This window comes from Dromiciops gliroides, chromosome 3 (assembly GCF_019393635.1).
Source record: "Dromiciops gliroides isolate mDroGli1 chromosome 3, mDroGli1.pri, whole genome shotgun sequence".
NCBI classification, from domain to species: domain Eukaryota; kingdom Metazoa; phylum Chordata; class Mammalia; order Microbiotheria; family Microbiotheriidae; genus Dromiciops; species Dromiciops gliroides.
In genome coordinates, this window is record NC_057863.1 from 45,615,336 (window position 1) to 45,628,573 (window position 13,238).

Genomic DNA, 13,238 nt, shown 5'->3' on the forward strand with positions numbered 1-13,238 from the left:
AGGCAGAGAGGGAACCAGGCCATACGCCTCACAAACTAACAAGCTGGTCAGTGGTAAAATCACCCCAGCTCTAAGATGTGACTATAGCAATGACTGAGAGTTTTGCAGATGTAGTCATATCATTTTTTATGATTTCTGCTAATTAATTAACATAATTCTTAATGTCCTTAATGTGCCAGGTATTGTGCTAAACATTTGGAGATATTAAAAGAAGGCAAAGGGGGAAGCTAGGTGGCGCAGTAGATAAAGCACTGGCCCTGGATTCAGGAGGACCTGAGGTCAAATTTGACCTCAGACGGGGCAGCTAGGTGGCGAGGGACAGCTAGGTGGTGCAGTGGATAGAGCACCAGCCCTGGAGTCAAGAGTACCTGAGTTCAAATCCAACCTCTGACACTTGACACTTACTAGCTGTGTGACCCTGGGCAAGTCACTTAACCCCAATTGCCTCACTAAAAAAACAAAACAAAACAAAACAAAACAAAACAAAAAAACAAATTTGACCTCAGACACTTGACACTTACTACCTGTGTGACCCTGGACAAGTCACTTAACCCTCAGTGCCCTGCAAAATAAATAAATAAATAAATGAAATTTGTTTTTTTTTAAAAAAAGAAGGCAAAAATATAGTCCCTGCCTGCAAAGAACTCACATTCTAATGAGGGAGACAACAAGCCAATGACTATGTACAAATAAGATATATACATTTTAAACAGAAGGTAGTCTTAGAGGGAAGAAACTAGCATCAGGCATGACTGGGATAGACTTCCTGTAGAAAAGTGGGGTTTGAACTGAGTCTCAAACGAAGCCAAGGAATCCAGGAATCAGAAGATAGAAGGGAAAGGACTCCAGGCCAGAGGGAATTGGGGGGCGAGGGAGACAGCCAGTACCAAGGTGCCCTGTGTGAGGGACACCTTGTGGTAAAATTAGAATTTGGCTGACTCATTTGGGAGGGGCCACACCTGGCCTGCCCGGAAGTTACGTGTGCTACTGAGGTCAGAAGGAGAAGCCTCTCTCCATAGGCGGTTTCTGAAGGACCTCCCCTTTTTGGAAAATTGGACACTCATCGAGCCCTTTTTTTCCCTTTTCTATACTGTGATTAACATATCATTTGTTAGCACAGGGTATTACATTCTGTTATTTTTGACCATTGTGGAACAGAGGCTGTAAGGCTCCTTTTTTATTGGCCTGGGAGAAATATCTAAAAAAGCAGTTTCTGAGGGGAGGGAGCTTTAAACCTAGAGGTCCCTCATTATTTCTTGTTTGTATGTAGCTGTCTGCACATACATTAAGTTGTGAGCCACTTGAGAGTCGGGCCTGTTTTGCCTTGTATCCCCATGACTTAGCACAGTGCCTGGAACATAGTAGGTGCTTAATAAATGCCTACTGTTGACTTAGGAATTGGGGGAGGGAGAGATGTATCCCAATCAAAAGCCACAAAAAGTCATAAAAATATCTAAGGTTTAAACGTCCCATTCAAGTATCTTCTTGCTTACATCCCTAAAGTGAATGTATTCAAAATCAGAAGAATTAAATTTAGGGCTTATACTGTTCCACTGCTGTGGTATGTCCTATACATGAAGATTCTTTGTCATTGGCAGCTTTGTCATAGGGAGGAGAAGAGCCTCTCTCTTCCCTAAAAGCAGGGGTTTCATTGATCTCATTTCACACAGCCCAGCTTAGTGATTTAGCCTTTAGGACCAAATTTCCATGGTTCTGCTAAAATGCCTGTACAGGATTAGACCTGAAGGTACAGTCACTGTGGCAGGAATGCAGAGGCTTCCTCTCTTTTGTGGAGTCCCTCAATTCCTCAGGAATTCTTCAAAAGGTTGAGTATAATAAAAACAAAAAGACTGTTTCATTGGGTCCGACCCATGGGCCACCCACTCCGTGGTGATGGCAGCAGCAAAGAACACCTTGGGGGGATGTGGTCAATGTGGGGATACGATATGGAGATAATTAGCAACACCTAAATCTCTTGACTTTCGGTCTAGTATTCTTTCCAATCCAGTACATTGTCTTCTGTGGACCAGTATTTGTATGCAGGTGAAATCAGGTTAAAAGGAAAATCAAGGACAGTCTTTTTGGAGAAAGAGTGACAAGAGGGACGTCTAATATGGTGGTTCACTCAGTCAATAAATATTAAGCACCTACTAATGCCAGGTACTACTAAGTGCTGGGAATACAAAGAAAGGGAAGTAAGCATTACTTGGTCTTGGTAATAGTGAAAAGGTAAAAAGGGCCAAAGTTTCAGTTTATCAATTATATTGTTGTAGAGACAGCTTTTGTGGCTCATTTTAGAACTTTAGGATTTGGTGAATAATCTATATTCTCCCATCCATCTTCTTTGATTCCTTCAGTCTTTCTAGACCAAAGAAGACATTTAATAATCTTAGTCTGTATCTCCATGCTAGTTTCATACTTTTTTTTGCAGGGCAATGAGGGTTAAGTGACTTGCCCAGGGTCACACAGCTAGTAAGTACCAAGTGTCTGAGGCAGGATTTGAACTCAGGTCCTCCCGGAATCCAAGGCCGGTGCTTTATGCACTGCACCACCTAGCTGCCTCTGCTAGTTTCATACTTAAGAGAGTCACAGCCTCCTGCTCTGAGGATTAAGGTGGACAGACATATAAGAGAAGAAACTGCTGAGATGGGGAAAAACTGCATTAAATATCTGATATACAAGAAACAGAAAAAAGGGGCACAAATATCACCAATAGACAAGTGGTCAAAAAATATGTACAAAGAGCTTAGAGAACAAGAATACAAATGATCAACAAACAATTGAAAAATGCCCCAAATCATTAATAATTAAAACTAAAGTGACTCAGAAGTGTCATCTCACAATCAGCAAAAGTTATAAAAGAGAGACATGGTTTATGTTGGAGGAGCTGGCTGTGTTAATGGAGCTATAAATTCGTTTAAGTATTGTGGAAAACAATTTGGAACTATGCGAAAAGAATGATTCAAATGCTTACAACCTTTGCCCTACTGCTACCACTAGTGGACTTGAAGAAAGTTCAAGACAGAGAACGTCCCCTATGGACAACAATCTTTATAGCAGCGCTTTTCATGGTAGCAAAAACTGGAAACAAAAATGGGAGCCCATCAATGGAGGAAGAGCTGAACAAATTACAGTATATGAATGGAATGTTTCTACATAATAAGAAACTAAGAATATGACAAACTGAGAAACAGGAAGATCCATATAACTGATGCAGAACAAAATAAGAAGAATCAAAAGAACAATCTACATCCTGGCCACAATCATGTAAAGGGAAACAATACTAAAACATATCAGGAATCAGGTCAAAGCAATGGTCAGTCTTGAATCCAAAGGACAGATGATAAAATTCAGCTCCCTCTTCTCAGAGAGCTGGTAGACTATAGGTGGGGAATGAAGCATAAATCATCCGACACAGTCAGTTTGTTGAATTGAGTTTTTGGTTTGTTTTATCTGCATTTTTAAATAATGTATAGTTCAATTTGGGGCAGTTATCATTAAATGACATCGATGTACACAAAGCATCTTTACCTATGAGATAAAGGGTATTTTTGTTTTTGAAGACTAAACTTGGGCAGTTGGAGAAAATAATAACCTAACTTTTTTTTGCATCATGCATAGGAACTAGTACAATAAGGTCTAAACATTTGCTGAATGAATAAATTGAGGACTTGCAGCCAATAACTTACCCATATTCGGATCAGTTGCCTGACGCTTCTTAATCTTAGCCTCAGAAATAGCAGAATAATAGGCACATGTCATCTTGATCAACCATGCTGCCCGAAGCAATGGCACTGAATATTTTGCTAAATATGCAAAAACATCCTCTTTTTTGCTGAGGATAGGAACCTTAAAAAGAGAGAGGGGGGGAAAAAACCAATGTTTATAATATTCATAAGAGTACATTTTAATCCTAGAGCTGAAAAGGACCCTGGTGTTCATCTCTTCCAGCCCCTTAATTTTATACAGAAGGAGATGGAAGGACCAGGTCAGCTACCAGGTCACACAGTAGTAAGTTACAAACTCAGGTTTGACTCCAAATCCATTTCTAACAAAAGAAGGAGCAAAGGTGGGGGAGAGAGAGAGACAAGTCAAAAATCAAATTTACTTACTTGCAGGGGAACAGCGAGTAGGATGACAATTCAACAATTGCTAGCTGATTTGTCAAGAGGTTTTTACTAGGAATAAAGTTCTTACTCTGTCTGGAGGAAGAGCCTAGTAGAATTCAAAGCGCACTGAATTGTGGGTAGGAACACCTCGGTTCCAGGCTCAACCCTAAGCTAAACTGGCTATAGGACCTTGGGACACTTAACCTAAGAAACTGAAATACAAAATCTTCCCCTCAAAAATATAGCCCAGCACCCATTTTGAAAATGAGAAAAAAAAAAGTATGTGAATTTTCTCATAACTCACAGAGATGCTCAAACTGGAGTCTTCTCAGTAAGAATAGAGGGGAAATGACTTCAAAACACAAAACAAACCTGAGGTCAGAGCTGAAGTGTAAAATTATCCCCACGGTCCCACTTTCCAAAGAAACACGTGTGGTCAAATGCTTCACTATTAATCCCTGTATTTCCTAAGTCACACAGAATGCAAAAAGCTACAAAGGTGCCTGTAGCCTGAAGGTTAATATGGAGAGGCAGACCACTGACACGGAGGGACCAACTGCTAACGTGGAGGGGCAGAAGGCTAATGTGGAAGAGTAAAAAGCTAATACAGAAGGGAAGAAGGCTAATATAGAGGGGAAGAATGCTCATATAGAAGGGTAAAAAACAACATCTGCCTAGTGCCTGGGTTTAAATCCACTGCCTTAGTTGTGTGATTTGATGCCATTTAAACTCACCGAGTCTCAGTTTCTTCCTCTGTAATGAGGGATAATAAATAGTTAAGCTCCACACTTCACAGGGCTTTAAAGGTCAGCATTTTGTAAGCCTTAAACTTCTACTTTGGGCTCCTTAACCTTTTATGATAACTGTCTTTTCTTCTAGGTGTCATGTACCCTAGTGAAGGGTCTATAAAGCCTGGTGAAGCCTATGGGCCCCTTTTCAAAATAATGTTTTTAAATGAATAAAATAAAATACATAGGGTGGCAAAGGAAACCATTTCTACTGAAATAAAGATATGGTATTTTCTCCCCAAACAAATTCACAGACACACCCCCTGGATCTGTTCCCTTGTTAATCCAGGGACCCCATGTTAAGAATCACTAAGTCCCGGGGTCGGAATAAGAAAAATAAAGAGTACAGTACTTGGAAAAAGGACATTCCTGGGTCTATCATTACCTGTGTTAAACTGGGACCAATCATTTAAGCTCCCGGCCCTTTTAATTTCTCCCTGTACAAATGAAGACAATACAACACGTGCCCCATCTGCCTCAGCAGAGGTCATACGACAGAGCAGAGACCCCTGGCTCTGGAATAAAAAGGACCTGGATTCAAATATGACCTTTGCTACTTATGAGCAGTGTGACCTTAGACAAGTTATTTTGGGGGAAGGAGGGCCGTGGGGCAATGAGGGTTAAGTGACTTGCTCAGGGTCACGCAGCTAGTAAGTGTCAAGTGTCTGAGGGATTTGAACTCAGTCCTCCTGAATCCAGGGCCGGTGCTTTATCCACTGTGCTACCTAGCTGCCCCCTTGGACAAGTTATTTAAACATACTAGGCCTCAGTTTGCTGATCTGTAAAATGAGGGGGTTGTACTGGGTAGCCTCAAAGGTCCCTCCTAGCTCTAAATCTATGACCCTATGATACCAGGCCTAGAGTCAGGAAGTCCTGAGTACAAATCCTTCCTCAGATATGCAACTCACTTAGTCTGACTCAATTTCCTCAACCGTAAAGTGGGATAATAACAGGACCTACCTCCCAGGGTTCTCGTTAGGATCAAATGTAAAGCTCATAGCATAGTGCCTGGCGAGTAGTAGACATATAAGTGCTTATTCCATTCCTGTTCCCCTACTTGTTCCCCTACTATTCCTTAAGGCTATTGAAGGTCACAAAGGAATATGAGAAAGCCTTCTCGAAAGCAAAAGTATTATTATATTAATACAGGCCTTCCTATTATTATATATTATTAATGTTATTATTTAATTATTATATAATAGTAGTATTTCAATTGTTGTTAAATTATTTTAATTAAATTGTTAATATATGATTTTAATAATTCTATGATATTAATAAGGCCTTATTATTATTATTATTATTATTATTATTATTAACCGATTTGTGAGCTCCAAGGACTTCTCTGAACCTGCAAGGGTGTTTCCTAGTCATAGTCAGGACCCTCAGGCACCTCACTCTCAAGAGCCACAAATGGAAAGAATTAAAAATGATCCCCTAAGCTCTCTCCCATTGCCCATGGTTCTTTCCATTTGAAATAAGTTTTCAAATAGGCAACTGGCTCCCACACACAGCTTTGTCTCATCCTTGGTCCGCCCCTCCAATATGGCAGCCATAAGTCAAAAGGGAACAAAGAGACCATGAGCCCAATGATCAAGGCTTCAAGTTCTGGGCCCCTGTAATGAATCTGGCCAAGAATTAGTTGGACATTTTGCTTGTGAGGCATTTCAGTGAAAGGACATAAGGCTCCGAGTTCACTGACTACATTTTTCAAGACCATTGTAGGAAAACATGCACTTATTCATCCCAAGGTCAGATCTGTCATTTACTCTAATACAATATTTGGCGTGTCAAATATCTGTCAAAGGCCAGGCTGCTTCTCAGTCAGGCACACAGAAAAATGTTTTAGGACCAAGATCCAGAGCAGATAGACAAACAAAAGCCAGAGAAGTTTGCCACCTCAGAGAGTTATTACTGATGCTATCTTTCCTGGAAAGCCTAAATGATTTCTTTGGAACAGCAATCGACAGGAGGATTAAAAGCTGAAGAAGATAAATTTAATACAACATATTAAATATTTAGATGAAATATCCAACAAAACTGAGGGACTAGGAGATATTATAATAGCCCTGGGCAAAACTCTAATGTTACTTTCACAAGCAATCTCCCAAGAGGAGTAGTTAGCTAAATTTGAGTGCTTAAAATTCACAAGAAATATACATATATTTATACACATACATTTATAGGAAGAAAGTTACATAATTAGGGAAGAAGAGAGAGATCAACAGTTTCATCCAATTTATAGCTATAGCCAGTGCTGAACCAAACCACAAGAATCGCAGAAACCAGAAGGAAAAGGCTTATATGGATCAAAATGGCTGGTCTTCCTTACAGAGATAGAAACTACTTTTAATAGAATAAATTGGCCCAAAGTTTGGGATATCTGTTTGATTCAGTCAATCATCTGGCGTATGTAAATACCTTCTTGTCTTCTAAGACAGTTGAATAAAACCCAGTAAGACTGTAACTATCTTGAAGTCAAATAATATCATGTCTTTCAGGGAGGTAACAGCTGCAGCTACAGAATAGTAGAAAAGTAAGACCAGCCAGTATGTAGTTACTGTTTTCCTCCCATGAAAGAGCCCTCCCTCTTCTCCATACCCATTCCTCTTTCCATATTTTTCCCCCATTGGCACCATCATCTATTGCCCCAGTGGGGCCAGAATGGATCACCACCACAGTTCGACTGATCAGATGACCACCTGAAATGGATAAGTGAAGACTAGAGAAGTTTTCAAAACTTAAAAGAGACATTCCCTATAGCACACTCAAACAGCAAGGAAGGCTTCCATTAAAAATCCAGCTGTTACTGTCTATCAATTTAAAAAAAACCCTGTCCCCTTCCCACCATGCAGTTGTCAACCTCTCTGAAGCAAAACACCTGGATTATTGACATGGTTCATTCTGACAGCAAAATGAGTTAGGAAATTGGATCTTTCACATATTCCCAACTACATGAGACCCCAGATCAGAGCTGGAAGTTGACTCATGATCTCAGCAGGAAAGGCAAGGATTTCTGCTATAAGCTATCAGGAAGAGGAATTCTAGAAGAAATGCAAGAAGCCAATACCGGAACTTAAAAAAAATAAAAAATAAAATAAAAATTTATGAAGAACATGCAGAGAATGAATCATTTTGCAATCCCAAGAGGAACGGATGCTCAGGCCAACTGAAAATGCTCTTGGAAAAAAAAAAAAAGCTCAAGAAATGACTACTTTGAACTACGTTCAATGGTTCTACAAAGAAAACATCTATAAATTCGCAAAGAAGGAATGTCAGGGCTTACCTGAACAACACCTGATTTGGCCAGGGTAAGCAGCTCCTAATAAAGAGAGAAGAACATTGACTAACAACAAACTGCTCCAGGGTTTGCCTCCTTGCTAGAAGATGCTCTCCTAGATCAATATACCTCTAATGCAAAGTACACCATCCCTTTGCCAGCAGGAGCAATTAGGGAGCATCAAAAATATGTTTGAAATGCTTCCAGAACAGGACAACCTGCTAAGAAGAATGCTGGGTTGGCCATACAGGAGTTGGAGGTGCTAACCAACAAACAGCATAGGAATTCCTAATGGAGAGAAAGCAAACAATAAAAGGTACTCGGATGAGATTAGCCTGGCCTGCAGTGTGGTCACTGAGTAAACTATTCACCACTGAAAAAGACAAAACCAAACAGTTCAACAAATTTTAGTGATGTGACCCAAAAAGGAAGGGGACAGGAGGAGGTGTGGCTTGCGCTTAGCAAACCACAGTGGGTACTTAAATGTTTATTAACCAACTTGTTTGGGGTAGGTTAGTTTATACATTTAAAAACTTTGGTTGGGTCTGGTCGCAGAAACCTATCATGGTAACAAAATAAGACCAATGAAAAGCAACAAGTTCTATTTGGAAGGATTTTTGTTTAAAAGAAAAACAAAACTCTTCAAGGAAGTTCTTCTCTACTTAGGGCCAGTTGTCAGGCCTGCCACTGAAAAGTTAATCAAGAGAGTAAGATAGAAATACCTTGGGGAAAAAAAAAAGGCTTCAGAGGAGACTGCAAAGAAATCCATGTGCTCATTGGGAAAACCATACGAGAGGTCAGAAATAAATAAAGGAAGCCATTTCTAAGCCCACCAAGAAAAAAGGTTTCTAGCTTTTTAGCTAGCTCCCAAAGAACATTTTCTTTCAGTAGGTCTACAAGATTGTTGATCCTGTGTGTCTTTTTCTCCATGACAAGAAAAACGTTCACTCTGAGGCACACTGATCAAAGGAAACAGAAAGTACCCAACAAGCCTGGTAAACTTGGTTCGTTTTGCTCTTTCACAGAACACACAGAACCTCAATCTTTTTTTTTTTTAAGTGAGGCAGTTGGGGTCAAGTGACTTGCCCAGGGTCACACAGCTAGTAAGTGTTAAATGTCTGAGGCCGGATTTGAACTCAGGTACTCCTGACTCCAGGACCGGTGCTCTATCAACTGCGCCATCTAGCTGCCCCTAGAACCTCACCTGATGGGGGGATAAGACTTAGCTAGGAACCTCAAGATTCTTTCTTTTAAAGAGGAGTGAATTACCAACAAAGCAAGGAGAGTTAGTTATACACACTTAGCTATGCTTTCAAGGACTTCCCAAATTGAGAAATCCGTGTCATGGAAACTGTAGATTCTTGGTACCTGCTTTGGACATCAAAGCCATTCTTTCTCTACCTTTAGTAGGCCATGTAAACTGTGTATCTGTGTGAAGCTTGTTTTAGACAGAAGCTTTATATGGCACATACAGTTCAAAACTAAGAAAGGGGAAAATACATATATATACACATATATATGTATATGTATATATATGTATATGTGTGTGTGTATATATATATACACATAGATAGATAGATAGATAGATAGATAGATAGATAGATAGATAGATAGATAGATAGATAGCTCAAGTCCACCACCTATTTGAAAAAAGGAAGAGCCTCATCACCGCAAACACCCCCCACTTTGGTGAAAACCAAATATTAAAGCAATGTGAAAAAAAAGAAGCCAATACCTTTTTTGCTAAATTAGTGAGTGGTTTATTTCCTGCTAAATCTGAGAACCAATTGTGAATTGCACTCTGGGATCGGGCGGTCACCAGCCAATAATTATCTTTAGCATTAACTTGTGGTTTCTTCTTTCCGGTGTCCTGGAAAGTATTTAGCTTCAGTTTCTCTGCTAATATGCTGCTAAAATAAGCTCCAATCTGGTGGGAGAAGAAAAGAGAAAAGAAAGAATAAGTAAGTTTAGAGAGCATGAAAAAGCACCCTGCTATATTAAAAATTCATGATCACAATTTAATTGAAAAGTCACCAATTTAGTCAATCACGTAATAGAATTACGATTCAATCCCTCCAAGCAAAGAGTTGGGATTTCCACTAAAAATCACATATCACCTTTGTTCTTTAGAAATCTAAATTACAAATAAGTTGTTCCACTTGGGGAAAAAAAGAAGGCTGGTGGTGGTAGTGTTTTAAAGACATCCAGCAAGATAAAATTAAGTCTTGAACATTTTAAAAGTGAATGAGGGGCAGCTAGGTGGCGCAGTGGATAGAGCACCAGCCCTGGAGTCAGGAGTACCTGAGTTCAAATCCAGCCTCAGACACTTAACACTTACTAGCTGTGTGACCCTGGGCAAGTCACTTAACCCCAATTGCCTCACTAAAAAAACAAAACAAAACGAAACAAAAAAGTGAATGAATGGCTTTTGCCTTGCTCAGAGGATAGCCTTTCTCCTTTATCATATTAGACATTCTTATTAATGTTAGTTACACCCAGCTTTCTGGGAGAATATTTATCCTAATATGAATTTTGGATTTTAACAGTAGTGGAAAAATCTAGTAATTATATGGTAATCACTTTTCCTTCTTCCACTATCTTAACAGCACATGTATTCAGGAAGAAAACTATTCACATTAAGGGCTCTGAAACTGGTCAAAGGTAATTTAAATTTTCCTTTCATGGAAAATAACTTATAACTTATCAATGCCCCAAATTTTCAATTGACCTGCCAATTTGACAGACATTGGTTTCTGAAAACACTTAAATTTGCAAAAATAGCTTTAGGGAGCTTTGTGGAGCTATTTCTTCATTTCTATATTATTGGTTTAAAAAAAAAGAACAAAATGGAATAATAACTGGAAATAGATGAAGTTATATAAACTCTGGGCAGCTAGGTGGTCCAGTGAGTAGATAGAGAATGCGGGACCTGGAATCAGGAAGACTCATCTTCCTGAGTTCAAATCTGGCCTCATACACTTGTGTGTGACCCTGGGCAAGTTACTTAACCCTGTTTGACTCATTTTCTTCATCTGTAAAATGAGGCAGAGAAGGAAATGGCAAACCACTCCTGTATCTCTTCCAAGAACACCCCAGATGGAGTCATAAAGAGTCAGGCATGACTGAACAGTAACAACAGCAATATAAATTTGCTTCAATTATCTTTTTTTAAGAGGTAGGTCAGTCCCCTTCCGGTGTCCCTAGACACAGGAGAAAGTGGCAACCAATAGGACTTACAGTCCTAGCTGTGCAGCAAGAAGAAACACAATTTTTAAAAGATGAATTACCATCTGAGTTAATGTTCATGAGTCAATAAATATTTAGTCTGTAGACTGGCATACAGGTGTAAGCAATTAACCAAATCTGTCTACCTGAATATGAAAGAAGAGCAATTTTTTAAAAGATGTGAAGTAGGTGTTCCTTGATCCTTTTTGATTAGTGCGTGATTAAAATTTGGGCTGTTTGCTTTTATAATTACACTTTCTTCCATGGACTTAATAATACCAGTGGAACTCAGTGTGATTGCATATGCATCCTGGGTCCTATGAACACCTTCTGAACAAATGCATACTGTCGGAAGCAACATTTTCTGGGAAGCAGAAGATTTCAAGAGAGCATGAGGAGAGACCAAAGTGTGATTTCTGACATTTAATTTTGCAGTGTTTATTTCCTCCAATTTAGTATAAATTTTTTTAAGAGACTAAAGAATTGTCTCAGTAACCAGGAAATGGCAGAAGTCGGGGGAAAGGAATATGTATAAAACAACTGTTCCCAACCTATGGGAACCCTGAGACCTCTTAGGGGTAACAAGGGTTATTCAAGAGGTCTATGAATCCTTGTGCAAGCTAACTACTGCCACTTGGATCTATGCTTAGCTTCAATGAGATATTTCGCTTGATGCAGTTTAAAAAATAAGCAACTTTACCTTCTGTAGGCTGAATAAATATTATGTCCTGCACAGATAGTGTGTTGCTATTTTTCAAATGTAACACCTATGCTGCTAGGATTTGAGAATATAATTTCATCGACAAGCATCAATGAACTCATAGTAAGTTGGTTAGGTGGTTGGTTTTTTTGCCCTCATCTATTTTCTCAGTCAGATATGGATATTCTTACTATCATATGGAGGGAGGTGACATTTTTATGAAATAAAAAACCATATCCATGCTCAAAATTTGAGAACCACTGGGATAAATGTTTCTTGAAAATTCAGGTGTTTTGCACACAGTTAAGTACTTGCCTAATAAATGCTCGGTGACTATGCCTTAATTAGTGATGAGAAGAAGAGAAAGAACACTGAATAAGCCTCTGGAGGGGCAAGGCAAGCCCACCAGCCTCAATGTGTCATCCTGAGGATCAGAACAGATCAAGAGGATGGATGTACTTCATAAAATGTAAAGTTTTATTCTAATATGAAATATTCATTCAATTCAGTCATTTGTTCTGTCCAGCTCTTTGTGATCCTTTTAGGGGTTTTCTTGGCAGAGATACTGTAGGGCTTTGTCATTTCCTTCTCCAGCTCATTTTACAGATGAGGAAACTGAGCCAAATAGGGTTCTGACTTGCCCAGGGTCACACAGCTACTAAATGTCTGAGGCCAGATTTAAACTCGGGAAGGTGAGTCTGCCTGACTCCAGGCCCAACACTCTATCCATTGTACAAACACCAGCAAAAAGGATTAATCCTTGAGAATGTATCAAAGTTGACTTTTTATACTCTAGGGAATAAAAAAGCTAAATATAAAAGGACAAAAATTCCAGGAATCTCAATAATAATGGTTGTAATGGATTTCCTTCTTCTTGATGCTGGAATTTTAATAATTAAGAATATATCACATTCCACTGAAACTGAATAAATAGTTCATGCCAGGTAAATGGGCCTGGCCGGATCCCCTGAGAAGTGTTTATAATCTCCGTGAAACAAATCCATATACTCCTTTTGTCATTGTTGTTCTAAACCTGGACATCCCCTCTGCTGATAGCACTTAGTGAAACTTTTCTAACTTGTAACCTCACAGAGCTACCTAGCACAAGAAGAAGTGGAATTCGTAGTCAGATGCCCTCA

At 39.3% G+C, this 13,238-nt stretch overlaps 1 protein-coding gene across 1 annotated transcript in view; it reads right to left on the minus strand.

Moving 5' to 3' along the window:
- Window positions 1-13,238, minus strand: part of MED12L (mediator complex subunit 12L) — a 389,065-nt gene that overhangs the window by 330,789 nt on the left and 45,038 nt on the right. The window contains 2 exon segments of the mRNA XM_043991447.1: window positions 3,690-3,849; window positions 9,910-10,101. Coding sequence (XP_043847382.1) covers window positions 3,690-3,849; window positions 9,910-10,101 — 352 coding nt within the window.